The sequence below is a fragment of the Plecotus auritus genome (genome assembly GCF_963455305.1).
Source record: "Plecotus auritus genome assembly, chromosome: 3".
Classification (NCBI taxonomy): Eukaryota; Metazoa; Chordata; class Mammalia; order Chiroptera; family Vespertilionidae; genus Plecotus; species Plecotus auritus.
The window spans coordinates 215,379,632-215,407,138 of record NC_137772.1 but is presented as its reverse complement, the minus strand read 5'-3'; the positions used below and the strand labels follow the sequence as shown (position 1 = coordinate 215,407,138).

General features: G+C 47.8%; 1 protein-coding gene across 1 annotated transcript in view; it reads left to right on the top strand.

Annotated features, from left to right (window-relative positions):
* NUAK1 (NUAK family kinase 1) overlaps positions 1 to 27,507 on the top strand; it is a 71,672-nt gene that overhangs the window by 6,271 nt on the left and 37,894 nt on the right. The window contains exon 2 of the mRNA XM_080661328.1: positions 26,812 to 26,932. Coding sequence (XP_080517454.1) covers positions 26,812 to 26,932 — 121 coding nt within the window. The remainder of the gene's footprint in view (positions 1 to 26,811; positions 26,933 to 27,507) is intronic.

The following is a 27,507-nucleotide window of genomic DNA, read 5'->3' as shown; positions in this document are numbered from 1 at the left end:
ATGCCTCGCATCATGCCAAGCACGTAGTAAGTCCTCAGCAAAGGCTTATAGAATGGAACTGAAAGGAATACATTGAGCCGGGGGAATATTTTAGAGGTGTAGAAGTTGGAGGTCATCATCTCTGACCTCACGCAGCGTTTTGATGTGCTGGGAAGAAAAGACAATGGCTGGAAATGAATGGCCGATGTGTAGCATAGTTTGCAAAGCCAGGCAGACCCTCCCCTGCGCAAATTCCCTTTCTGTTACATGTGTTCGTGCATTCGTGAGAGAGAGAGAGAGAGAGATAGAGAGAGAGAGAGAGAGAGAGAGATCTATCCAGGGCTTGTCAGCTTCCTGGCCACGGCTTCCTGTCCTCAGTGGCTCCGGAGTCAGACAGCATAAGTCTCATTTGTCTTTCCCACATGAAAGTCCTGGAGCATCTGTAAGTTATGACTTGTGAAGTATCTGCTTTAAAGCAGAATGCATTTATCATCACGCTGGCCCAGACGACACTGTGCAGTGCAGGAATGAGAAGATCCCAGGCCCCAGAACAGGAGGGGCCGGGCCAGATGACCCACCCATGAGCGGTGTCTGGCTGTATTGATAAAATTCTCTGGAAACGGCCCAGAAGCAGCCAGATGTTGACTTCACGGCGAAGCTCTTCAGTAAACTTTCCACTGCATGTTAAACCCGGGCTGGGCAGTTCCACTCCTAGGTCTGCCCAGGAGAAGTGCAAACACATGTCCACACAGAAACTTGCACATAAATGTTCACAGCAGCATTATTCATAAGGGCCCCAAATATTCATAGAAGCAACCCAAATATCCACTGGCTGATGGATGGATCAAATAGGGTATGTTCATTTTATATATGAATATTATTTATGATCAGTTCCATTCTTTTATTTATGAAATACCTCTGGAATAGTATTCAGGAATAAAATGAAGTATTGATACATAGATGAACTTGAAAACATTATGCTAAGTGAAAGAAGCCAGTCACGAAAGATCATGTATAATGTATGATTCTGTTTCTTTGAAATATCTGAAATAGGCGAATCCATGGAGACAGAAAATGGATTAGTGGTTGCCTGGGGCTAGGAGTGGCTGCTAATGGGTATGGGGTTTCTTTTGGGGAATTCAAGTGTTAGAAAGTTGGTCGTGATGAGGAGTGCACCACTCTGAATATAGTATAAAAGCTATGACTTATACATTTTCAATGGGTGAATTGATGGTATGTGAATTAGACATCAATACATCTGTTATAAAGAACAACTGTAGTTCGGGGAGGTGGTTGGGGAGTGGGATTGGGGGTAGAGGCCCATATCTCTCAGGCCCGCACTCCAACCTGCGGGTCCAGGGAGCGTGCATGTGCATTTTGTGCTAAGTGGAAAGCGTCGTCCTGTGTGCCATGGTCAAGGGAGAGTGCCCTGGGTCCACGTCCCATCCCAGCCTTTGACAGTCGTGTGACCTTGGGCTTGTCCCCAATCTCCTTAAAACCTGTTTTCAGCTGTTCCTAATAGGTCCTATTTTATGGAGTGTTGAGAGGATTCAGGTGCTATGGCTAACTAAGCTTTTAGCCCTGGGCTAAGTAGTAGGTGGGCAATCGGATCATATATAATGTATGATAGTGTCAAAGGCACATGTGTACCAAGTAGAAAAAGGCCTTTCTCTGGGTCAGTGGTCGGCAAACCGCGGCTCGTGAGCCACATGCGGCTCTTTGGCCCCTTGAATGTGGCTCTTCCACAAAATACCATGGCCTGGGCGAGTCTATTTTGAAGAAGTGGCGTTAGAAGAAGTTTAAGTTTAAAAAATTTGGCTCTCAAAAGAAATTTCAATCGTTGTACTGTTGATATTTGGCTCTGTGGACTAATGAGTTTGCCGACCACTGCTCTGGGTGGATGAGTGAAAAAGCTCCTTTTCTGACCTGAAGCCGCCCCAGACGGGTGGCTGCCTGAGAACAGTGTGGGCTGGGTGCTTGTCACTCGCCCTTCCAAGTGGCTTTCATCATGGTTCTGATCAGCTACTATGCATCACTGCTCTGTGGCTGAAGATTCCCTGTGATGAAGACACAACATATTTTGGGGGTTGACACACCTTTTCCTGTCACTCTAGCAATAAACTCGATGCATTTAACGAGCACTTACTAAAGGGCCCAGGTCTGTGGGGTATTTCAGGGAATATGACGAGCCTTGCCGACAGGATACCGAGAAGTTAGTTGGGATGTGAAATGAACACATCTGGAATCATCTGAGAGCAATGCAAGGTAGTATATCAACGAGGGGCGGCGGAAGAAGTCACGGCTGTGGAACCAGGCAGACTCGAGTTCAGATTCCTCCCCGCTACTGGGCAGTTAGATGATCTGGGCAAGCTGCCCATTCCCTCCGAGCTTCTGCATTCTCATCTAGAAAAATGCGGCTACCAAGTGGGATCCATGAGAAATGGGGTTTGGAGCCTGGTGCGCAGTAGGCTCTTGAGAACTAGAGCCAGCATTGTTATTTTGATGAGAAGTACCAGCATCGAGCACCTGGTGACCCTCTCATCTTAGATCATGGCTCCCCTTCTTAAAACCCTCATGATTGCAAGGGGACTAAACTCTGAATTTTCCATGTCCTTTGAGGTTCCTTCCTGGGTATCTGAACTCTCACGTCCTATTCCTCTGTCTTGGGCCCGTATCTATTCCCTTCAGAACACGTAAACCGTGTGGTTTTGGTGATCTGTGTGTATACAGATTTTGATTCTTGTTGCCCATTAGAAGGTAAACTGCATCCTGGTCTGTAGCCTGGTGCCAGGCATCTATAATAGGTGCTCAGTAAATATGAATGAATGAATGAACAAATGAACAAGTGCATGAGGAGTACACCAGCAATCCTGAGACAGGGGAGTTCTGTGAATGTGGCAGGCAGTGGGGAAGGCCCGATGGGACCTTCCACCTCGTTTCCTGGGTCACCCCTCCCCTCCTCACTGTGAGGACATGCGTGGACAGCCCAGCATTGCCAGGTGCCTCTTGACTGCCCTGTGGGCGCGGAGAGGCAGAGCGAACCTGTTCCTCGCCCTTGCAGGCTGCTCCCCAAAGCACTGCATTCTTGGGTTGCTTTCATACTTCCCGAGACTTCAGCCTCCCATCCGAGACACCCCGGCGATCAGCTCTGCAGAGTAGGCAGGCTTTAGATGCAAAGTGCATTTGCAAGGCTTTCAAAACATTGTATCCCGGTTGTAAATCAAGTACTTAAAGATTTATAAACTGGCTGGAGTGCAGAGGTAATGTATGTGAGCGAGAAACACCGTTGTGATTTGCCCTTTAAACTGGAGAAAAGAATTCCGCTTGTTTACTTTCATTAGAGATATTCAGAGGCAGCCTGAGGTTTCAGGGGGAAGGTGCTAAGAGGCCTCTGCGGTAGGTTCCCCTCCTTCCCTGGAAGGGGAGGGACTGGTGGTGTGCAAGTGGTTTGGGGTGTGCAGCTTGAATCCCTTTAGCCCCAGGGCTGTTTCACAGTAAAAAAAAAAAAAGGGGCTGCTTCTCTGAGTATTTTCCAGTGGCCATTCCCTCCCCATCTCTTCCAGCTGACTCAAAAGCCACAAAGGCATCAGGCAGATCTCGGCAGATTAGAAGGTTATTTCACCTGTGATTCACCCCAAGTGCCTAAGGACACTCAGATCCCAGTCCTGTACAGCTGTGGCGGAAGGGAAGTGGACCATTCAATCTAGGATTCTAAAAGCGTGCGCGGCCGTGACCTGAGGCCAGGCTGGCTGCCTGGGTTTGAGAGTCTCTCTCAAACCTCCTGTGTAACTTGGAGATGGTCAGCTTGACTCAGTTTCCTCATCTGTGAAATGGGAATGCTGTGAGGATAAATGAGTTGTATGTCCAGTTCTCAGAAAAGTGTGTGGTCACAGTGACTGTTCTCTATGTGTTCTTCTTGGAAGGCAGGACGGGGTCTCAGCCGTCTGTACCTCGAAAGCCTGGGCACAGTGCATCACACATAGTAGGTGCCCTGGTGTTGAATCCCCGGTCTTCACCTGTACATTGAGGGGCGGGGACAAAATTTTCTCCAAAGCCCCTGCCAGGTCCTAGGAAGAGAATCCTGGTATTCACTGAAAGGAATTGGGGAGATGCAGACTGCATTTCCTGTAGCCTGGTTTGGCACAGGGACTCCCATATACGGGGAGGGGGCGTATGTTCAGCTCCCCAATCTTTTTGAGATGGTTTGGTGCAGGCTCTGCCCGGTGTGAGGAAAGTCTCCCGCGGGGAGCGTCAGCCTGTGCTGGGAGGACTTCTCACCTTCCCTGCTCTCTGGTCCTTTAGGGTCCCGTTCATCTCTAGGCAGGAACTACTTTTTTAAAAAAATATATTTTTATTGATTTCAGAAAGGAAGGGAGAGGGAGAGAGAGATAGAAACATCAATGATGAGAGAGAATCATTGACTTGCTATCTCCTGCACGCCCCGTACTGGGGATTGAGCCTGCAACCCAGGCATGTGCCCTGCCTGGGAATCAAACTGTGACCTCACTGGTTCATGGGTCAATGCTCAACCACTGAGCCACGCTGGCCGGGCAAGCACTACTTTTTAAGCATGTCTGTGAGGTGGGTTCTGAACTAGGCTCTTTGTGAATTAGAAAACTCACGCTTTCAAAGAACCTATCCATTTTCTCATCTGCACAGTGGGGTGATAATAGTGGAGCCTGCCTCCTACGTTATGTCCTAAGGATCCAGGGAGGGTGCCGAGAACAGTGCCTGATGTGTAGCAGGTCTCGGTACATGTTAACTGTTATTATTTGGGATTGAGGGGGGCAAGCTCACATTCTGCTGGGTTGCTTGGAAGGCTTTTTGCTCATTCCTTAGAAACTTAGAATTTCGGGGGCTTTGCTTTTGGTCCCAATGAAGCCAGAGCCCTGGCTGCCTCTGCTCTCAGTTGTGCCTTTGGGTCTCCCTGGAGACACCACATTTCTCCCAGTGGCTTTAGCAGTGAGGGGGGCATTCAGCATCCATTCAGCCTGGGTCCTTCATTCTGGTGACAGGTGGGCTGGAGGCAAGACCCAGGGGATGAGGAAAAGACTAAGGAGGGGCCCTGTTCCCAAGGCAAGAGATGTTTTTGGCAGCCTCAGTTAAAAGGAAGAATTGACTCCCTAACATGTTTATGTCTATTGCAACCTTAAAGATGAAATCAGTTCATCAGTCAATCAACCAAGCTCACCTTTAGGGAGCACTTTATACTTGCCAGCCCAGGGGGTAAGCACATTGCCTGGCTCATCTCACTGACTTTCTTGTTGGCCTTAGACCCAGCCTATGAGAGATGTGCTATTGCCATCCCCACTTGACCATAGAGCGTCTGATGATGGCAGGGATGAAGCCCTCATCTGCTTGTGTTCTCAGCTGTGACCCTAAGCAGCTTCCTAAGAAGGAACAGAAATACCTTTGTCATTTTGTGTGTGTGTGTGTGTGTGTGTGTGTGGCAGGTGTCCCTTCTGTTTCCCCAGGCAGCACATTTAAACATATGTATGCATTCAGGTGTTTGTTGAGCTCCTCCTCAGTGCCAGGGACTGTGTAGGCACCGGGGGGGGGGGGGGGGGGAAGGGGGAGGGGAGACAATAAAGGACAAGATATGACCTCTGTCCCAAAGAAGCTCAATCACCTCTTGGTTGTAGAAGGTGTACCTACCGGTCATTTCCAGATCCCCATCTTTGTGGTCCACACTTACCTGTTTAAGGAAACCAATTCCCTGTTGTGGTTTTTTTTTTTTTTTTTTTTTTTTTTTTTTTTTTTTTTTTTTTTTTATCTCTCAGAATTCATTCCTTTGCTTCAAGCACATCCCTTATACAGCCTTGATTTTCACAGAACCAATTAAAAAAGATGCCAACAAAACTTTGAGAAGCTCTTAGCATAACATAATGACGGTGAGTGGTTCTGGGTAGTTTGGAAAGTGAACTCTGTTCTAAGCCACAGGAGCAGTGGGAGGGAAGAAGCTGACAGTCCGTCCATCTGCTGAGCGCTGAGCCCAGCACGAGTGTGGATGGAAAGGCAGGGCAGGGCAGTGATTCGCTCGCTCCAGGGAGAAGTCTCCTTTGCATCTTCCTCAAGGTTAATTGATAACTTTTCTCCGGCAGAATCAAATGGAATGCTCCGGGAGGGACCCGGTGTGTGGGCGTGCAAGCAGCTGGTAGCAGGAATCCTGGATGGGGAGGAATTAAGTGGAAATCTCCACTGATTGTATCTACCTTCTTGAATGTGTAGGAAGGTCAAGAGTGTGTGTGTATGTGTGTGTATGTGTGTGTTCCTTTCCCTAACAGTCCTAATAGCAGGAAAGATTTAGTGAGTGATGAGTGTGTGCCAGGCACTGTTCTAAGTACTTTACATGACTTCTATCCTCTGAGCCTGTATTATTAGTGCATTCATTTTGCAGACGAGGAAGGAGAGACTTAGAGAGATCAAGTGACTCCCCGGAAGTCACAGAGTGGGATTGAGGGCTGGGCTGTCTGACATCAGGGTCATGGTTGTAACCACTGGGCCCCAGGGCCTCTCACGGGTATGGAGCCCTCTGAGCCTCTGAAGCTCCTTGCTTTGGTTCGTTGAACCCAGACGTAAAGCTCAGAGAAGGTTGTCTCCAGGCTGCGAGATTGCAATTTGAGGAACTTGGTTCCATAATCTTGATTTTTCTGTGTCTTACTCATTTTTCTCCTCCTAGTGTTAGTTCAGTGCCTGGCACACGAGAAGAATGCAATAAGCATTTGTTGAATGGCCGTGGAGTGTTCTGTGTCTGGGGATGTTGTCAGGAGACTTGGGAGCTGGCCCCAGCATTGCCACAACTTCAGCTGCGTGACCTTGGGCAAGATGTGTCCCTTCTGTGACTTCAGCCAGCTTATCTGTGAGATGAGAGCTCTGGGCCCGATTTTTGTTTTGGGATTCATTATTCAGTCAACAAATATTTGTTGAATGCCTGCTATGTGTCCAACACGATCCTGCTCTGGGTGACTGGGAGAGAGCGACAATGAGACAGGTTCCTGCTCTCTCACTCAGAGCTTGCATTCCAGCCTCTTTCAGAGTCTGCATTTGGTGAACCCTGGTGTCTCATCCCCAAACTGCTTCAAAGTAGCAGGCGCTGGATCCTTTCTTGTTTGCTTTTCTTCGCTGGGAGGCGTGTCCTACCAGGGCAGGATGTCCATCGGTTCTACTGATCGATACGTCCAAAGTGCCTAGCAGTGCCTGCCAAGTAAATATTGGTGATATGTGGCAGGCATGCCTGAATGAATGACTTTAGTGCCTCTCTTGCTAACAAAATCTCAGATATAAAAACTCTGCGCTTAAAGCGCAAGAAGAACATTACGGCTCCAAAGTGCCATTTTCCAGGAAAAACACTTTCTTAAATTTTTATTTTAAAGGCAAGATGCAGCTGAGATTGGGAAGGTTTGTTATCTCTCTAGCTGAGGGATTAGCAAGTTGGGCAGAATTCCTCGATTATTTTCATCTGGTGATGCCTTTTGCAAACCAGAGAAAAAAAACAAAAACTCTTCCGTTCCCCCCACCCCCTTTGCTTCAAGCCAGAAAAAGCACTTGCTTCTTAAAATACAGCTCATGAAGGGAAAAATTATAACAAATATTTTGCATTTCTCTAGTGGCGGCACAGTCTGAATTCCTTTCAGCCCCACAACGAGTTCTAATTTTATGAAATGTTTGGATTAGCCCCCAATTTTCCGGTGGAATTTGGGAGGCTTGTATTTGTACTTAAGCTGGAAGTGAAGAAATCTCATAAAATCCGCACAGTGTCTCAGGCCCAGTGGGACGTTCTAGCCAAGGACAAAATGACCGTCAGTGGAATGACGGGGAAGAGAGAGAGAGAGAGCTCTCCGGCAGCTGTGGGCAGGCCTTTCGGACGGTGGAGTGTTCTGGAACCACAGTCTCTGGGGCTTGGCTGGGCTGCATACCACTTCCAACTGATCATGGGCTATAAAAATTCCAGCCCAAGCACAGTACCTTGTACCTGACCTTGTTTCTTCAGATCCCGGAGCCTGAGAACATTAGGGCATCTGGTAATGGGGTGAGAGGCATTTGATAACACGTGGTGCTCTGCTCCCGCACTCCCCACATGCCGCCGCTGGCACGCGTTGCCTTGTGTTATAATTTCCAGTTTACTGATCTGTTTCTGCCTCTAGCCCTGCACTGTCTTAGATGGACACACATGGCTGTTAAAATGAAAATTAAGTACAATTAAATAAAATGAAAATTTCAGTGCCTTGGTCATCCTAGCCACTTTTTAAGTGCTTAATAACCCTTTGTGGCTGGTGGTTACCATTGGACAGTGCAGAAAAGGTACTTCCTGTCATCGCAGAAAGTTATGAAGGACAGAACTGCTCTGGATGCTGAGTTTAATCATTGCTGTGACACACTCCACCCCTTGTTTTGCTTGATTAGCTCCATATGTAGCCCTTGTCACCATCTGTAAATTATCTCTAAGCAACCTCATTTGTCATCTTTTCTGTACCTCAGTGTCTAGGACAGTGCCTGGTATGTAGTGAGCGCCCAGTGAAGACATTTAGAATGAATGAATGAAGCTGTCTGATTCAGCATTGCTGGGCATGTGCCTGGCACACAGTGGGCCTTCAGAAAATGGAACGCATTCTTCTAGAGTTGTAACCATTGAATGGATTCATCTGATAGTCCTTGAGCACATATTATGTGTCAGGCATTGTACGAGGCGCTGGAGATACAGTGATGAGCAAACAGACATGATTCTCTAGTAAAGGAGCTTATCCAATCCAATTGTTCTTAACTTTGTGGCGATTTGTGAATCTCCTGGGTGTGCCTGTTAAAATATACCCTCCTCAGCACCCACCCCAGAGAATCTGATCCAGCAGGTCTGGGCTGGGACTCAAGGTAGACCTGAGACTCTGAAATGCTTTAACCAGGCAACCCAAGTGAGTGTGAGGAGTTGGTCCGTAGTCTGTACTTGGAGAAACACAGCAGCGGGAAGCTAGTTGTTGTATTCATCTGGGGGTACACCACCCCATTTTCTTTAGCCCACTCCTTCTCTTGTGATAACCAGAAGACCCTGAGTCCTTAGGTTGGACCTGAAGCTTGAGGTCTCTGCTATTATCCTTCCAAGGAGTAATAATAATAATAACGAAAATAACAAACAGTTGCATGCAGTAATGGTGCCAGGCGAGAATCTAAGCACGTTAAATCATTGACCTAAATTCATCCTCAAGGTAGTCTTAAAAGGTACGTACCATTATTATCCCCATTTTACAGTGGATAAACTGGGGCCCGGAAATTTGAGTCACTTGCCCATGAAGTGCTGCTCACGGTCACTGGGCTATGAGCAGCTGCCTTCCAAATGCCAAAGGGGCCTTTATCTCCTTTTCTGCCCGTTGCTCAGAATGCAAGTGCAAGTGTATTTCTGAAATGCCTGTTTGGGGGATTAACGCATTTAATCCCCTAAACAGGCATTTCAGTATGAGCTCGGTTGATCTACAAATGCTCATCACTGACCTCAAGAAGCATAATTCATTCATTCAGCAAACATTCCCTTAGTCCTACTGTGCACCAGGCCTGTTCGGTTCTTAGATCTGGCCTAAAGCGGGGACAGAGACATAGGCAGGGACTTCCTGAGAAAGTGCCACACCCAAGATAGGTCTATCATCTAGACAGGAAAAGCAAAGCAAACCTTAAACACTAGGAGTTCCTTCATCTTGCTGCCTGTGACTCAGTTTTTACAGTTTTGCCATAGAATATGCCTGTTTTACCCAGTTAGGGGTTCATTGTGTGTGTGTGTTTTGTGTATGTGGAGGGGGGTCCAACGCAAGGAAGGATGTGTCTGCCTTCCACCCTTTTTTAACCACTTAGCAAGGCAGGAAACCCCGTAGAGTGGGGAGTGCCCAGCACTCCTGACCCACTTGGAAGAACCTGGACAGAAGAGAGTGAAAGGGAGAGGAGTGAACGTCTATGGAACGCAGTGTGTCTTCTGCAAGACACTGAATGAGGCAGTACACATGCGTCCCCTCTTTTCACTGCAACTCTGTGACATGTAGTGACTGTTATCCCCACTTTGCAGTTACGGAAGTTGTTGCTCAGAAAGAGTAACCGATCTGCTCCAGTAATCACAGTAGGTCAAAACTCAGGTCCTTCGGGGGCTCTTCCCGCTACCCCACTGGTTGGTTCTCAGACCCAGCTGAGCTTTCAAAAAGCTCTCTGGGGCTGGGGGCACAAGCATCCGTAGTTTTAAACTGTCCCCTAGGTTGCTATAATGCATTGTCGGAGTGGAGAGCCACTGGCTGAAGCATGCTGACTGTGGGGTCCCTGAAGGTGACCCCATCCATGTCTGGTCACGCTGGGGCCTGGTTCATAGGAAGGTGAATCCCCTCCCCAACTCATGCCCCCCAGTATATGTTCTTTTTTTTTTTTTTAAATATATTTTATTGATATTTCATAGAGAGGAAGGGAGAGGGATAGAGAGCTAGAAACATCGATGAGAGAGAAACATCGATCAGCTGCCTCCTGCACACCTCCCACTGGGGATGTGCCCGCAACCAAGGTACATGCCCTTGACCGGAATCGAACCCGGGACCCTTCAGTCCGCAGGCCGACGCTCTATCCACTGAGCCAAACCGGTTTTGGCAGCAGTATATGTTCTTCAGTGGGGACCGGTGTGTTGGAAGCCATCCCACTGGGCCGGGCCGGGCCGGGACCTTCAGCTCTCTTGCATCAGAGGCTGCCCGTAAATCGGCAGCCGGCTTGGTTTCTTTTTAGGCTCCAGTTGTCGCGACCTTTGTGTGTCTGTTTATTTCAGGGAAATAACTCCATCCTGCAAACTTGATTCCCTAGGGGCTACAGAAGTACATTCGGAGGGACTTCTTTTAGTGGGGTGACCTGAAGTGTCCTCTTAAAAGAGGCTACAGCTGTCCCCTTCCTCCCAACCCCCGTCTCACTTTGCCCTCTGACATCGCCCCCTCAGGCTCATATTCTGAGGCTCTCACTTCTAGTGTTCTTACATACTTACCCCCATCTCTGCATAAGGTTTATTTGTTAATAATAGTTATTCAAAAAGCAGTTTTGGAGAATCTGCTGTATGTTGGGCACACTACTGGGCATTTTCTATATGTTATCTCATTGCCTTTTGCCTTTTCTTGGCAGTAATGAGAGTAAGCATAAGTCTGAACTCTGGGGATTATCCTTAGAATGGAGGAAGTTACAATCGTGCCACAGTTTGCTGGCCTTGTTGGAGAATGAGATGCCCCATGGACTGTAGAGGCCGCCATATTGGAGCTGTTGGCTTGGCTGGGATGGCAGTGGGAGGTTGGCTGATTGAACCGAAGGGTCTGGGAAAGGCAGAGAGGAGCCCAGGAACCAGTACTGTTCCACCTGCATGAACTGCGGTCAGGGAAATGGAGAATACTGGTTAATATGACTCCTGGTTAAGTGGAGACATCACGTTATAACACAGAGCTCTAAATACATTTTTCCAGGTAACTGAAGCTCACTAATTTAAGAGCCATTTTTTAAAAAAAGATTGTATCCATTTATTATGAAAATCTTTCTAAGAACATGCACACTTTCTTGCTCCTTAAAACAAAGTACCTTGAAGGGAGGTTATCCTTGTCTTGATGTCTTTGGGGAACTTCTAAATAGTCCTCAGTACTGTGTTTTGGAATTCTCATGTCTGCTATTTATAGTTTGCCTATCTTCTCCCTCATCAACTTTCATTCCTTTTTGTGACCTTTTCAAACAGTGAAATTCTTCTTTTTCCCTACAGCGAAAAGAATGCATGGTTAATACTGAAAACTCATAGGACAAGATTAAAGGTGAAGTTAGTTGTGCTGTCTCGATTCTGTCAGTGAGGCTGTCTCTAGAAACTTTCTAGTTCCTATCTCCCCACTTGCCCACAGATTGGCCATGACAGAGCTTGTCAGAACTGTTAGTAGGACAGCTACGGGGGATCATCTGTGGGGACTCAGTGCATGAACTTGATGACGTTTCTTGGCTTTTCTAAGGTTTTGTTGCTCTTATGTGTATAGTCTTCACAGCTGAACTTTCCCTGGCAGTGAGTCTAGTGAAGTTTTTTCTTCTCATGTAATAAGCTGAGCCACTGTGGGGGAGTCGGGCTGGCCAGGGTCACCCAGTTAGTAGGTGGCCAAGCTGGATCCCTTGACTGGAGTTCCAATGCATTTCCCATTTCACCACCTCTTCTTTTTTAATTGCATTTGTTGGGGTTACATTGTTTAATAAAATTATATAAGTTTCAAGTGTACAATTCTTTAGTCCCATCATCTGATATTGTATTGTGTATTCACCATCCAAAGTCTAATATTCTTTCCTCACCATTTATCCTTCATTTACCCTCTTCTACCTCCCTCCACTCCTCTTTCCCGCTGGTAACCACCATACTGTTGTCTGTATCTATGAGATTTTTTGAAAAAAATCCCTTCACCTTTCTTCCCCAGCCCCCACACCTCCCTCCCCTCTAAAAGCTGTCAATCTGTATCTGTGAATCTGTTTCTATTTTGTTTGTTTATTTTGTTCATTAGATTCCACATATAAGTGAAATAATACGGTATTTGTCTTTCTCTGACTGGCTTATTTCACTTCGCATAAGACCTCTAGGTCCATACTTGCTGTTGCGAAAGGTAAGATTTTCTTCTTTTTTACAGCTGAGTACTATCCCGTTGTGTAAATGTACCACAGCTTTTTATCCACTCGTCTACTGATGGGCACTTCCAAATCTTTTGCCACCTCTTACCTGTGTTCTCGATTGTGGGTAAAGAGATAAGGGGCTTTGGAATAAAGGAACTGTTGCTGTATTTGGATAACTAAATTCAGGAAAAACCTACCTTTACCTCAGTCGTCTACATTGCTCAAGTGACAGATTTTTTAACGCTTTTTCTGAGGGAGTAGAGAGAGAATGTCGCCTCCTTTTCGGCATGTCAGACCCACGCTCTCTTTGAACATCAGTCTTAGATTAACAAGGAAATGGATTCAGAAACACACTTGAAAGCAATATGCCTTGCTCTCCGTACATAGCTTACATTTTATGACCTGCTTAAAAGATGCAGGCGGCATAAATCTTGGGGAGGTTGGTCTTATTTACTTGTTTGTCTTTTCTGCAGATGGGATGCTTGCATCAGAGCGGGCTGGCTTCAGATGTCTGCTCCAGGATATGTTAGCTGAACTGTATGAGTCCATTAAACAAATGTAAGAGTTTTTGGGAAAGAAGGGCTGTGTCTCAAACCAAATGTTTTACATGGAGAACATCTGGGGAATATTGGTATCTGTGTGTACAGTACATCAGAAAGCAGCTTGGCGGGGTTCAGCTGGGATGTTTCTGGCCTGTGGTTGCTGGATTTGACAGTTTTGTTGTAAGAGAATGGTTCTTATGAAGTGTTGCCATAAAGACAATGCTTGATCCAGGAAGGGGTGTCCTTGTTTCGCCGCACTCCCAAATTGTTCTGATTAGCTCCCTGGCCAGGTCGCCCACAACATTTGAACAGTCCGAAATCTGAGTTAGTTTTCCCCAAGGCTTAAGCTCCAGAAAAAGGAAGCATCGCAACGCCAGGACTCAGAGTATTTCTTCTTTACCCCATGTTTCCGTCGATTTGACGAAATGTGGAAACAGCTGTGGTTCAGCGGAAGCAGCATGGGCGACAGAATCCAAGTACCTGGGTTGAAACTTGGGTGTTGACTTTATGACCTGTGGGGACTTGGGGAGTTCTTTTCCTCAGTTACTGTCTCCCTCTCCTGCCTGTCTCATGGGATGGGGGAGTAAAATTAAGTGGGTGGCCATGTGTACATGGAGTCGGTCATTTATACCATGGTATTGCACCCAGGGGTTTGTGGTCTTACCTACAAGTACAGGAGCAGCGTGGACCAGAGCGGAATCCGGGAAATCGTCTGGGTAGGTGGTCTGACTTCAGCAACTTGTAGACACTGGGCCAGGTTGGTACTAGTGGGTGGATGGGTGAGAAAGGAATCATCCTTATGAAAATTAAGACTTTTGCTATTTATCATGTTTGATTCAACTCAACTCAATAAACATTTATTGGATGTCTGCTCTGGTGCCAGACTCTTTCCTAGATATTGGGGACATGGGTGAACAAAGCAGTTAAGGCTGCTGTTCTGCATTCTCTGCTTGCTATGCCTGATATTGACCATGGATGGCCCTCCCTTTTGTTAGTTTACATATTGACTGGGTTTTAGGTAGAATGGATAATGACTAGTCTATTAGTCTGCTTGGGCTGTCCTAGCAGAATAACACAGACTGGGCGGCTTAAACAACAGAAAGTTATTTTTGTACAGTTCTGGAGACTGGAGGTGCACTATCAAGGTGCCAGAAGGATTTGTTTCTTGTGAGGCCTCTCTTCATGGCTTGTAGACAGCCGCCTTCTTGCTGTTTCCTCACATGTCCTTTCCTTGGTATGCATATGCTCCTGGTAACTCTTCCTGCTCTTATAGGGCCACTAACCCTATTGGATCAGGACCCCACTCTATGACCTCATTTAACCTTAATTACCTCCTTAAAGGTCCTATCTCCAAATACAGTCATGCCAGGGATTAGGGCTTCAATAAATGGATGTGTGTGTGTGTGTGTGTGTGTGTGTGTGTATGTGTGTGTGGACACACACACAATTCAGTCAATAATAACTGGTAACTGTTTTATTGGTGTGAACATTACTTGGGAGAAAATATGGCTAGACTTCCTACACCTTTCTGCAAGATGGTTCGAAGTGATCCTTACTGAACCTCCAGTCAACATATCCTACCGGACCAAACTGGGAAAAGAAAGACAAGAACTGAGGAAGCCCCGTGGAACTAGGTAGGAGAAAGTACTAGCAGATGATCTCTTCTAAGATGGTTGGGATGAATGCCCAGCCGCTTGCAGACCATTGAAAATTCAATTCTGGGGAAAGAGCATCTCCTTAGTCAAACTCTAGGAGCATGGATCCACCCATTGGCATGACTTATCTTGACTGACAGTTTCTTTAAAACTGCATCCAATGGGGTAGGGCTGGTCCCCTGAGTAAAGCCAGGGAGTTTCTACTAGTAGAAGGCTTAATGGTTACTGGACAGGGAGGAGCTCCCGTGTTCACTGCCCTTTCCAGTTGGATTGTAAGCAACGTAAAGCGTAGGTCTGGGTCATATTTTACAGCAGCTGGGTGAATGCCTTATTCAGAGTACATTTCCCAAAATTGCTTGCTTGGAGAATTGACTCATTGCATCATTTTAGGAACACGCCTCCCAGACCCTGCTGTCTGATTCTGCCAACTGCATTGGCTGGCCTCGCAGAGAGCAGCAAGGAACACCAGTGGGTGTGCTTTTGAAGATGGAAGTGGTTTAAATTTTAGCTTAAAAAAAAAAAAAAAAGACTTAGGGTGGGGATAAGGCCATGTGGCTTTGGTGGGGCCTTCATCTCCAGAGACTCTGATGGAGCTCATTTTCATCACACACCGGCCATGTGCCGGGACGGTGCACCGTGCTTTGTCAGTGGTTCAGAGGTTAAGAATATGGTCTTTGGTTTTTTGGTTTTTTTTTTGTTTTTTTTTTTTGTGTGTGTGTGTGTGTTTTTGTTTTGTTTTGTTTTTGTAGCAGGACCCAGCTCTCCTACTTATTAGTTGTGGGCCCCAGGGCACGTTACCTCCACCAGACTCAGTTTACATTCATCAAGGGGGGAGGTAAGAGATCAACCGAAGGACTTGTATGCATGCATATAAGCATAACCAATGGACGCAAGACACTGGGGGGTGAGGGCATGTATGGGAATGGGGTGGGGGGGCAATGGGGAGATATGGACACATGTAATACCTTAGTCAATAAAAAAAATTGAAGGAAAAAAAAAAGAAAGCAGAAACAATACTGTTTCTGTAAGAATTTAGTGAATGAGAGGTTGAGGCGTTCAACAGGATGGTGCCCAGTGCCTGGCCTACACGAAGGGCTTGACAGGTAGTTACTGTGATTGATTTTAGCTATTGTTGTGAATTATCTTCCAGCCCGGCTCCATTTTAAAGACCAGCAAGTTCAGGCTAAGTGATTTCAGGGCAAGGATGGATTGTATTCAACACCTGAGCAATTAGTAAGTAAAAGACTCAGTGACAGGTGCGGTGGAATAAGATGTTCTGCTATGGTTTTATGGCTTTTTAAGGGTCTTTTCCCCCAGCTTTATTGACATGTGACATATGTGAGCTTAAGGCAGCCGTGGGCAAACTACGGCCCGCGGGCCGGATCCGGCCCGTTCGGCTGTTCTATCTGGCCCGCGGAGCCGAAAGAGCGGAGGGTTCTCTTGCTCTCCCCTCCGCTCCTTTACTTTGAATTTATATTAGTTCACACAAACACTCCCATTTATGCTTTTGTTCCGGCCCTCCGGTCCAGTTTAAGAACCCATTGTGGCCCTCGAGTCAAAAAGTTTGCCCACCCCTGGCTTAAGGTGTACAAGGTGATGATTTGATATGCATAATGTGGCAAAATGATGATCACAGTAAGGTTAGTTAATACCTCCATCCCCTCACATAGCCTATCATTTTTCTAATTTGTATGTGTGTTGTGTGATAACATTTAAGATCTGCTCTCTTAAAACTTTCCAGTATAGAATACAGTGTTGTTAACTATACTCACCATGCTGTATATTAGATCCCCAGAACTTATTCATCTTATAGCTGAAAGTTTGTACCCTTTGACCAACATCCCCCCATTATGCTCCACCCCCCACCCCTACAAGCTCCTGGCAACCACTCATCTACTCTCTATTTCTGTGTTTGGATCTCTTATACTCCACATGTAAGTGAAATCAGACAGTATCTGTTTTTTTCTGCCTGACTTCACTTAGCATAACGTTAAGGGTCCTTTTTAAATAGTTGGGGTCCGTTTCAGCGACAGCTTTTTGGCATTTACTATACACCAGGCACCTGCTAGGCACTGAAGTTGTAGGGTCTCTGTGCCACTGAAACCTACCAGTAAGGGTGAGCGGGGTTATGAAAAGCGACCCATGCGAACTTTATGGGATTCATTGCAGGGGATGGATGTGGAGGAGACGGTCAGCTGAAGAAGTTAGTTACGGAGGACAGGGATCCTTGGCAGACATCCTGAAATACCTTCCTGGAACTGAGCATGCTCCTTGGGGGTCGGGCTGTCATCGCCTGGGGGGCTGTGCTTTTGTAGCCGGAGGTGCTGCCATGACAAGCATCCTGGGCAGGTTTGCAGAGGTAATTAGCGGGCTGATAAGCATCCAGATGGATTTGGCAGTGGGGCTGTGGAGCAGGAACCAGCCTGCTAACGCTCTGGGTGGATGGACAATGAGAGCTTCCCTTGGAAGGCAAAAAGCTTCTTCTTGTGAGGGGATGATGAATGAGGGCCCCAGGGGGACAGGCTGCAGCCGGGCTATTGTTCCTTACTTGTCTGATATGTCTTTGCTCACTCTAATGGCCATAAATCAGTTTTTCGACTAAGAGGGAGTCTGTCGGGATAAAAATAACTTCTAAAGAATCTTCTCTTTCACTTAGCTATAAAATTACCCATGGTTAAAGTAGAAAATAAAATTTAAAGCCATGCCCCCCCCCCTTTTTTTCATGTCTTATGTATTTTATCATCATAAGAAATTAAAAACTTCTCTGTTCTGCTCACCGGGATGAGCTAAAGTCAATGGACTAATTTCTGTTCCCTTTGGAAAACTAATTTTGTTTCTTAGGTCTCTTCTGTTCCTTGTTCATTGCTCCCAAGGTCAGTGATTCTGTAGCAGCCTGAGGTGAATATTTAAAAGCAGTGTTTTCAGTGAATTAAGAAATAATGGGATGAAAACCTCCCAAGTATGCCTATTCATGTGTGTTTCTCAAATCAGCCTTAAGAAACCGTACGGTGTCCCCCGAGTGTCTGAATTAGATGGAGCTGAAATAATGCATCGTGCTGCGAAACGGGACATCATTTGCCAGCATCCTTAAGAGTGTTTGTCACTCCTTATCTTGGTGCATTAATAATGCAGCTCTTCTGGGGACTTGGCCTTGCAAGAGCCCGCCTCCCAGGTCCATGTTGAACCTTTCTGTGACAGTTTCTGCACGGCTGCTGGCTGTGGCTGGGAACTTAGGACTCCTCGCCCAGAGTAATAATCCAGGACTGGAGTGAGACTCAGGACTCTTGCTGCAGCCCCAGTGCTGCTGTTAGCATGGGGGCGTGTGCTTTAGCCTCGCTGGGGCTCAGTTTCCTCATCTGTAAAGTGAGGGGAGGGGAGGCGGCATAGAGCATTCCGTGGTCCTTGCAACTCTGACATCTGCGGATGATAATGGTGCTCCTTGTGCCTCTGCTGTAGTGACTCCTGGCCTCTGCCCTCCATCATATGCACAAAGCCGATTTGATTCCTGCATATACCAATTTGTGGGTACCCTTGTCATCCTCATTGCAGATGAGGAAGCTGAGCCTGTGACATGCTTTCCTGAGGACCCCTCTGTGCAGGGGGGGCCAAGTGGCTTTGCTTGATGACAAGGCAGAGGCGCTGATGCCTGGTTTCTTAGCATTTCTGGCTGGAGCTCTGCTGGGCTTGGAGGCTGATATATAAAAGTTGCACGACTCTAAGCTTATCCAAGCCGTGTTATAAACAGAGTCAGAGTGATTGGACGCTACCAGTTGAGGCTGTCCAACTTGTGAATAGCCTCAGTCCTCTAGCCCGGCCTTGCCTCTGCCTCCCCAGGGCAGTTGCAACCTGAAAGAAGAGCAGTGGCCCGTGAGAATTCGAGTTGCTGTTGCATTTGGCTTCTGCTGACACGCAAGTCCATAAACAGCTGCTTGGTCACTGGAGTCCCAGCTACACAGCCTGCATTTTCAGTCCTTCTGTGACCCCAGTTGCTTGTGTAGCATCTCCTGTGCTCCTGGAGGCCTTTTCACACAGGTGGCCGTGGGGGTGTTTATTAGAGCAGAGCCCGGAAAGACGTCCAGGGGATCCTGGTAAGAGAAGGCTCCTCCCGGCAGCCAGACCGTCTCTCACCCAGCAGTTGGGACGTGAGGCTCCAGGGCTCACTTTCTCTCTCCTCCTCTGGACACATCCACTTGGACCAGACGTGGGAGCCCCAGGTTGTATGCTGAGCATGAAGTCACCCCTCAGCAGCCAGCTTCCTGCCCTTACAGCGGCCACAGGCCCGCCTCGGGTGAGGACGAGAGGAAGCAGCCTTCCGTGTGCCAGGGGTAATTTAATTGGGGTCACCGAGTCCCCTCCAGGAAGCAGCTTGTTTGTAATTCCCCTCTCTATCGATGGGCAGCTCATCAGTTTTTACTAATCACCTAAAGTATTTAAGGTACCGAATAATAAGGGCCATCCTGGCCACATTTACTCTGGTTTAAGATGGCATTTCTTAAATTTCAGAATGCAGCAGAATCAACAGGGAAGCGCGTAAAAAATGCTGACAGGAGCTGGCCCCCACCCTGAAAATGGAATAGATCTGGATGGGCCATGGAATCCGCATTTTGACCGTTTCCCCTTTGCCCCCCAACCAGGGAATCTGGTGCAGGGGGTATGCTCACCACCCTTTTGCAAACTGCTTCCTCTGAGAATCTAGCTGTGCACTCCGAGCTGGTTTGTTGCTTGCTTTTGGCATTGCTACTGGTGTTAACTTTCCCTTGGCCTTCTTTTCGCTGCTCGGTCAGCCATGGCCACTATCTCGTGTTTACAAACCCCAGCGCCCGCCATGCAGGGAGTGTAAATCCGCCCGAGATTGCTTCGTCATTAATCCGACTTCCCTGGTGGCATCACCACGTGCAATGATGACAGTCTGAGCTCAGTCTTTGAAGGGAGGGCGATGGAGATCAAGGACTGACTGTACATCTAGAAAAAACGTCCCAGGCCTTTCTGAAGTCCGCCCAAGGAGGCCCTGGCACCGTCAAATAAAAATCTGATTTGCTGCTTAAATTCTGGAAATAGAACACATTTTTCATAGCAGGAGAAAAATCAGTCTCATCCAAGGAAACAGCATCGCTGATGGGAAGTTTTGGGAAATAGAGGATTGAGAAGTGAGTTACAGAGGGTTATATTTTTAGAGCCTCCTACAAGATTAAAGGGCTGGTGGTGGCGAGTGGCGGGATGCCATTCTTTGAAGAAGAAGCTCTTTTTCACACATGCCGTGCTCCCTGGCATCAGGGTGCCTCTCCTCAGAGCCTGTTGATACAGCTCTTGGCTTCCAGTCTGCTCCTGTCTGAGAAAACATCCATGTAACGACATGAATCAACAGGCCCGAGAGGAAGAGGCCTGTGGGTCCCACGGCGGAGCTGGCTTGGGTCCCTGTGGGGCCAGTTGCATCATTGCAACTTGCGGGAGTGTTTTCCTGAGTTGGCCAGGCTGCTCACGAAGAGCTGGGGGTCATTTAATTAATTAGGGGCTTTGGCTGCAAGATGGTCTCCTGGGTGGCATCCCTGGGGTGATGGCTGGGCCCAGGCTTTCTGAGTGAAAGCCAATGGGTGATCCTGTGGAGCTTGGGACCCGTGTGGCCTGGTGGAGCTCTGACTTGCCCAAACTCTGACCATCAACCAGACAGGAACGGGAGCATGCACTGACCTCCAACGTGGGTGCCTGGAGGCCACTCGCATGGGGCCCCTGTTAAGAAAAGGTCCTTGAGCCGCCTCTGACTCAGTGCCCTGCAGCTCCCCAGGGAACATGGAAGGTGAAACGAGGCTGGTGGAACGTGGCTGAGTGTGAGGTCACACCTTGTGAATGGCGGGGAAGCTGCCAGATAACTGCAACCTTGTTTTCACTAAGTGATGCTAATGCCGTGTTCATGGTGTGTGTCTTTCCTGCTCCTTACTCCCCAGTCCCACCTCTTAGCACCTGGCATGGGACCCTGTAAAACTTCATCTGCTTGGAGGGGGCCCATCACACTGAGCCTGGGAGAATATTAGGAGAGATTCTATCAGCCACCACATTTGCTGTCCATCCCGACTTGATCCACAGCCTCAAGGATCAGCAGCCTCTGGGCTCAGTCTGCCTGGGTTGGAGTCTTAGCTCCACTGTTCGCAAGCTGGGTGACTTCGGGTAATACTTATGTCCTCTAAGGCCCAGTTTCTTCCCCTCTAAAATGGGGGTGTAGTAAGGATTAAATGAGCTAAGGTCCACTGGCACATGGCCACATGTAATGTCAGTCACTGTTATTAAGAATGTTGCCACTGATTTTAAAAAATTGGTCTGTCAGGGCCAAAGGCAGAGTGCTAAGATCTTGCTACGCAAAGTGGGTCCTTGCACCTGAATCACTTGGCATCACCTAGGAGCTTGCTAGCGATGCAGACTACCAGGCCCCTCCTTAGACCTTTGGATTCAGAATCTGCATTTTAATCAACGGTGTGCCTATGACCCCTGTAGGAGAGGCACTGTTCTAGAGCACTCCCTGCAGCCTGATACATGGCAGTGATTCTCTTGGCTAGAGCCTCAAATACACACAACCTGCCCGGGACGTCCCCACTCCCCAAAGCAGGCTAGGAAGATAGCTGGCTGCCTGCTGTGTGCAGGCATGCAGGCTGGATATGAATTTTCACCTGCTCTTCCTGCAGTATAAATGTGGGGAGAAGATGTGTGGGGGAAACGGGGAGGGGAGAGGTCTGTGGGCTCATCACCCCTAAAACATGGTCCAGGACGCTGTATCTGATAGGCTTCATTTATAGACACCACGATTCAGTGAGTACCTACCGTGTCCCAGGCACTTAACATTATTTTTATTCCTTACAACAGCCTCAGGAGGTACAAATTGCTAATAACTCCATTTTACAGATAGGAAAACTGAGGCCTGCGAGGTTTGGGCTTGCCTGAGGTCAGCCAGCCAGTACAAACCTAAGCTTTCACCATCCTTCTCTGCATCCCCATAACCTTGCCGAAACCACCGGGCTCTCTTCATGTACAGTGGCCACGGTGGCAGGCTGCAGAGCAGGTGGTTTTGGATGGTTATTCACAAAAAGGCAAACCAGCCTCTGCAGAAGAGGAGGCCAAGCCCGTTACATTTAACAAGGGATGGGAATTGGCTGGGCCGAGCGTGCCTCTTAAACAGGCAGGCACCACAGGGCAGCATTGGCAGGTCCCTGGCCAGACCTGCGGCTGCGTACGGTTTAAACATTAAACTAGGGGGTGGCCTTCTTTAAAAGCAGACCGTTTTATAAGGCACACGGTGCCGTCTAGACGAGGGGACATTTATGAAAGTAGCTGTGCTGCGTGTCGGGCTCAGACACCTGACTTCCTGGCTCTAGTCATTTCGAAGGCGGAGTGAAATCTGACTCATGCAAGAACAAATTGGATTTTTTTTCTTTTTGGAGAGTGTATGGTTTCAGACATTTGCTAATCTCTTCTTGCTGGCCCCTTTACTTATCTTTGTAGATGTGGTGAGGATGGAGGAAAACTGGAGAAGGGCTTTTTTTTCTATAATGCTGGCCTCTCTGTGCATGTCTTTGGTAGCTTTTGGTCATGAGGGAAATTATGTAATTATCTGTGTGATTTTTTCCGTCTTGTCCCCGTCCCCCCTCTCTTCCACCTTGAGGGTCAGAGCAGAGTCGCGTTGGCTGCCTCTCGTGTTTTCTCAGCACTGTGCTTGGTACCTGGTAGGCGCTCAAAGGAATAAGTAGATAAACAAATCCAGGAAAGCTGAGCTGGGTAGTGTGAGTCAGTTTTTTTATTCTAAAGGGGAAGAGTTTATTGCCTTGTGCCTCTGGATGGACAACCACAAGAAGGAGATGGGGAAGACGGTCCTAGGTTCAAGTTGTTCATTTCCTGTTTGGTCTCAGACCAGGGGTGGGCAAACTTTTTGACTCCAGGGCCACAATGGGTTCTTAAACTGGACCGGAGGGCTGGAACAAAAGCATGGATGGAGTGTTTGTGTGAACTAATATAAATTCAAAGTAAAGGAGCGGAGGGGAGAGCAAGAGAACCCTCCGCTCTTTTGGCTCCGCGGGCCGGATAGAACAGCCGAACGGTCCGGATCCGGCCCGCGGGCTGTAGTTTGCCCACGGCTGTCTCAGACTCAGGTGCCATGATGCTCTTGAGGGCCCCAGCCCCTCTGAGCTTCCTGACATTTCGGATGAGGCTACAATTTGGAGACCCAGGAGAGAGAGGTTCCAGCCCTGTGTGTCCTTTGGAACAAATGTGGTTTCCATTCCCAAGGCCTTCACTCATGGGCCCATGAGGAATCAGGTGGAATTTAAGTTGGCTCGGTGGATGAAAGGAAGAAAGGCCCTATTTCTGGGACACTCTCTCGGGGTTAAACATGGTTGACATTATTGAACACCTACCTTGCCTGGGCCAGGCGCATGCTAAGCACCTGACGTGTAATCCTCACAGGGAAGCTGATGCTGTTATTCAGCATCACAGATGGTGGAAATCAAAGCACAGAGAGGCTATGTAACCTGCCCAAGGTCACACAGCCAGTGAGGGATTGTAGCTAGGACTCAAAGCCATGTCACTAGCCATTGTGCCATTCTGCTTCCCTGTGTACCTGGCTTGGTTTCTCCTTCAACTTCATGAAGCAGGCACTGTATTCCATTACAGAAGCTGCATTTAACTAAGATAGGTCTCCTCCTCCTCCTTTTTAAACAACTGTTCGAAAATGTGACAGTCATTCTTAGCTCTCAGCTGTCGGAGGTCCTACAGAAACAGGCCTCAGACAGGCCTCGAGCTGAATTTGGCCCACAGGCTGAATGAATATGCAGCAAACAATGAAGTTGGTCCAACAGCCACCCACATCCTCCAGGATAGTTTCAGATAGTGCAAAATGCCCCCAAAGAGATAAAATGGGGAAAGGTGTAGAGGAGGCGGTCAGGTGGCCTTATCAACCAGTGGGGTCAGAGGGGTCCTCCCTGAGGGGGCTGCGTGAAGCTGAAGCTTGAGTGGTGAGAAGCATGTGACCATCTGAGGGGTATAAAGCGCTTAGCACAGAGTCTGTGCCATATATGAATGCCTGCTGTTATCACTATCATTGTTTATGTGGCTTGCCATTAACTGTGACCTTGGGTAGTCATCTCACTGCTCTTGGGAGCTGAACCGAAAGCCTTCCCTCTGGCCCTGGCAGTTGCACAGTTCTGAGTGACTTGTAGCATCTGTCTCCTCCTGACTTCTACCACCCCTTTGAAATAGGGGATAGAATGACCCCTCTTTTACATTTCAACAGAAGATTCATTGTTGGAAGAGGGAGGCCACCATGCTTATTGACATTGTGGAGCCCTTTTGGGTCCTCAGTGGGTTTTATTAGCATGTGGGCACTCCCCTTTCACACGGGGCTGGAAGCACCCCCCTGGCAAATGCGCCCTGGGCCTCTGCTCCTGTTGGGGGGATTGACAAGTGGGCTTATTTTCTTACCCCCCAGAATGTCACTACCCTCCCCTGACCCTGGATGGTGAAAGAATGCATTCCTATTGTCCTTGGACAATAGGGCCTCCTCAAGGGCAAGTTCAGCCTACGGCATAATCAAAGGGGTGGTTTCTCCCCTCTTCCCATCTTAGTTCCTGGAGGAATGTGGCAGTTGGTCCAACAGCCACCCACATCCTCCAGGCCTGTGTGTGCTCACTGTCCGCTTCCTCTAAGAACCAGCTCTCAGGATGGCCAGCCCTGCTCAGATGAAATAAAGCCTTCCAGTCATATCCTTACATTTGACGTAAGCACACTGAGGCTTTCTTGCTGTGTGCTGAATGGGGCTGTGGTGAAGACCCGGGGTAGCTCTGAGCCTGGCACCCTGATGAAAAGGGGCCTTGTAGCTGGAAGCTTAATCTTGTCTGTGCAGCCGCCTTTTATCTGGCAGGATGTCTCGTGCTTCCTACCTGCTTCCTTCATTCCTCGATTGCCCCTGTAGGTAGGATGTCCAAGAAACCCTAAGTCATCTCCCTGCCGTGTCTTGGCGGTGTTGTTTGGCAGTGTGACAGAATTTTCCAGGCGACCGAAAAATACACAGGAGTACTTGGAGATACAGGAAAAACCCATTTATTTTCAGATGGTTTGCATGTACTAGTACAGTGACTCAGGGGGACTGTTTCTCTCCAAATCCTGAGCAAACCAATATGGAAGAAGCTCTCCCTTTATACCCTTTGGTTTCTTTGTCCCCCAAATATGGATGGGACTTCCGGACCTTTAACGGGCTTTTTGCCCCGTGTGTTGGGATGGGGGCCGTGAGACCACACCTAAAGGCCTGGCCTGCCGCCAGCGCTGATAACTCCCTACAGGGGTTGTGTATTGTTCATGGTTTATGGCCTCTGTAAAATGGGAGTACTTAGGTAAACAGGTCTTGCAAGACCAGATTGTGGAGAAAGGGGCAGTGACTTAATTATAGGCTATCAAGAATGTACATTAGGATACTGGCACAGATTCAGATTGCTAGCTCCCCCCCCCCCCCAAAGTCTTATTTTCCCCATCAGCAGGAGACTCCCTTCTTTTTCACTCCAATATCGCTTCTCTCGTCTGAGCACTCATCACCTATTCACTCCAATATCGCTTCTCTTGTCTGAGCACTCATCACCTAATAGCATCAACCCTTGCCTCCCCTTCTACTCCCTCCCTCCCTCCCTCCCTCCTTCTCTCCTCTCCTTCCCATTCTATCTGTCTACCTGCCTGCCTGCCTGCCCACACTAAGTGTTTTCTCAGGCCAGCCACGTGGCAGGCATGGTGTTAAGCACCGAGATAAAGCAGTGAGTAAGATCTCCACTAGTGGAGAGTCAATTAATGATACAGATACTGATTTAACTACAACTGGGGAAGGTACTGCAAAAGAGAAGTACAGAGAGCTGCTAGTCCACTTAACCGGTTTTGGGGACATCAGTAAATAGCAAAAACAATAATAAAAATAGCTTCCCAGTTCTTGTTGAGTTACTAGGAAACTGTGGGACAGGTACGTGAAGGCACAGATGTTAAGGCACAGACGCACCAGGATGGAGGTGACTCAGCAGGCTTTCAGAACCCGCAGCAAATTGGTTGGCAGGCTTCTTCGTTACCATGGATACCTCCCCCACCTAAGTAGCTTTTGTCCCCCTGAGAGCCAAGGAAAACTAAATTACCAACCAGCTTGTTCATGAGCAAAGATGAATCCATTGGCAAACATATTTTTCCTTATTAGATTCCCATGTCATTTAATGCCTTTTTGTTGATGAATTTATTTTGAGTCATCGCACTGCATCTTGGCCCTGGCACTTCTCAACAGTTTGGATTTGCAGGCGACATTGGCACAGAACACTGGGAATCAACTGGGGCTGGGCAGGGAGTCTAGCTGCCACTCCCTTGGTTTTATGCTGATTTCCCCCCAGGCCGAGTCTTTTGGTCACATGATGTGCTATTGAGGATGCCTTGGGCAAGAGGAAGGCTGGAGGAAGGATCTGGCTTCTCAGCAAGTGCATAAACAAAGCATTACCTGGAGTCTTAAAACCCAAGGTTGGAGCAGAAGTGGCCTCCAGATAGGACATTGCAGTAAAGCTTTTTGTAGCCAGCGCCGTGGCAGCTGCCGGAGGAGCTGCCAGAGGAGCTGAGTGATAACTAATTTCCACGGATCCACGTTTAATCATAGATACCCTGTAAACCGAGCCCCGTTTTTCTCTTTTCAAAGGATCAGGATTCCTAGAGTAAATGAATCCGGACACGTGAAGCTGCCTCTGCTTTATGAAACACACACACACACACACACACACACACACACACACACACACACACACACCGACCATCCCAAACCCCAGGCTGTTAAAACCTGATGTTTTCTGTTGTCCAGAGAAGGGTGTTTCTGCTCTAAATGAAAGACATGACGGGGTATTCGAAGCTTTGTTTTGTTATTGTCAATTCTGCCAACAAGTAACATCTGTATTTATTTTCCAAACTCCCCCAAATGGCTGATTTGCATCTGTTTAGTTCTCTGAGTAACATTTCATTTCCTGACTTTACAGGTTGCTATAAAATCCATTCGTAAGGACAAAATTAAGGATGAACAAGACATGGTTCACATCAGACGAGAGATTGAGATTATGTCATCCCTCAACCATCCTCATATCATCAGTATTTATGAAGGTCAGTGATTTTTTTTTTTTTCATCCTCCTATCAGTTACCATTCCTCATACCATGGGGCCTGCCAAGATTTTTAGGTAATTGCCCTTCTGGGCAGGAGCCAAGTATTTTTCCTCAGGATGCAAAAATAGCCGGGTGCTATCTCTTCTTTAGTTACCTTGAACGCAACCGGACACATGTAGCGCAGCTCCTTTTGGTCATAGAATACCTCTGGCGGGTGCCTTCTTCCGGCTTCCCAGTGCCTTGGTGGTTGCTAAGCAATCCACCCCATTGAACGCCAGTATGTGAGACAGCCTTTGTTTCTGAAAAATGGCAATTTGTTGGGTGACCAAGTAAAGGTGGATAAATTGTAAACGTCATTCCCCAAAACTGATGCTCAGGGGGTGGTGTCATGAGTTACCCAAAGTTAGGCTCTTTGAGTTAGGAAGTACCTTTGAGCAGAGCCAATTAATTTTAAGAAAGACGAGGGATCTGATGATGCAAATGGAGTCAAGGTTGTAGCTGGTGTTCATAGAAAGGCAGGATGGGGCAAAGCTTATAAAACTGCTCATGCTTCAACCTCCTTGCTCCCTCATGG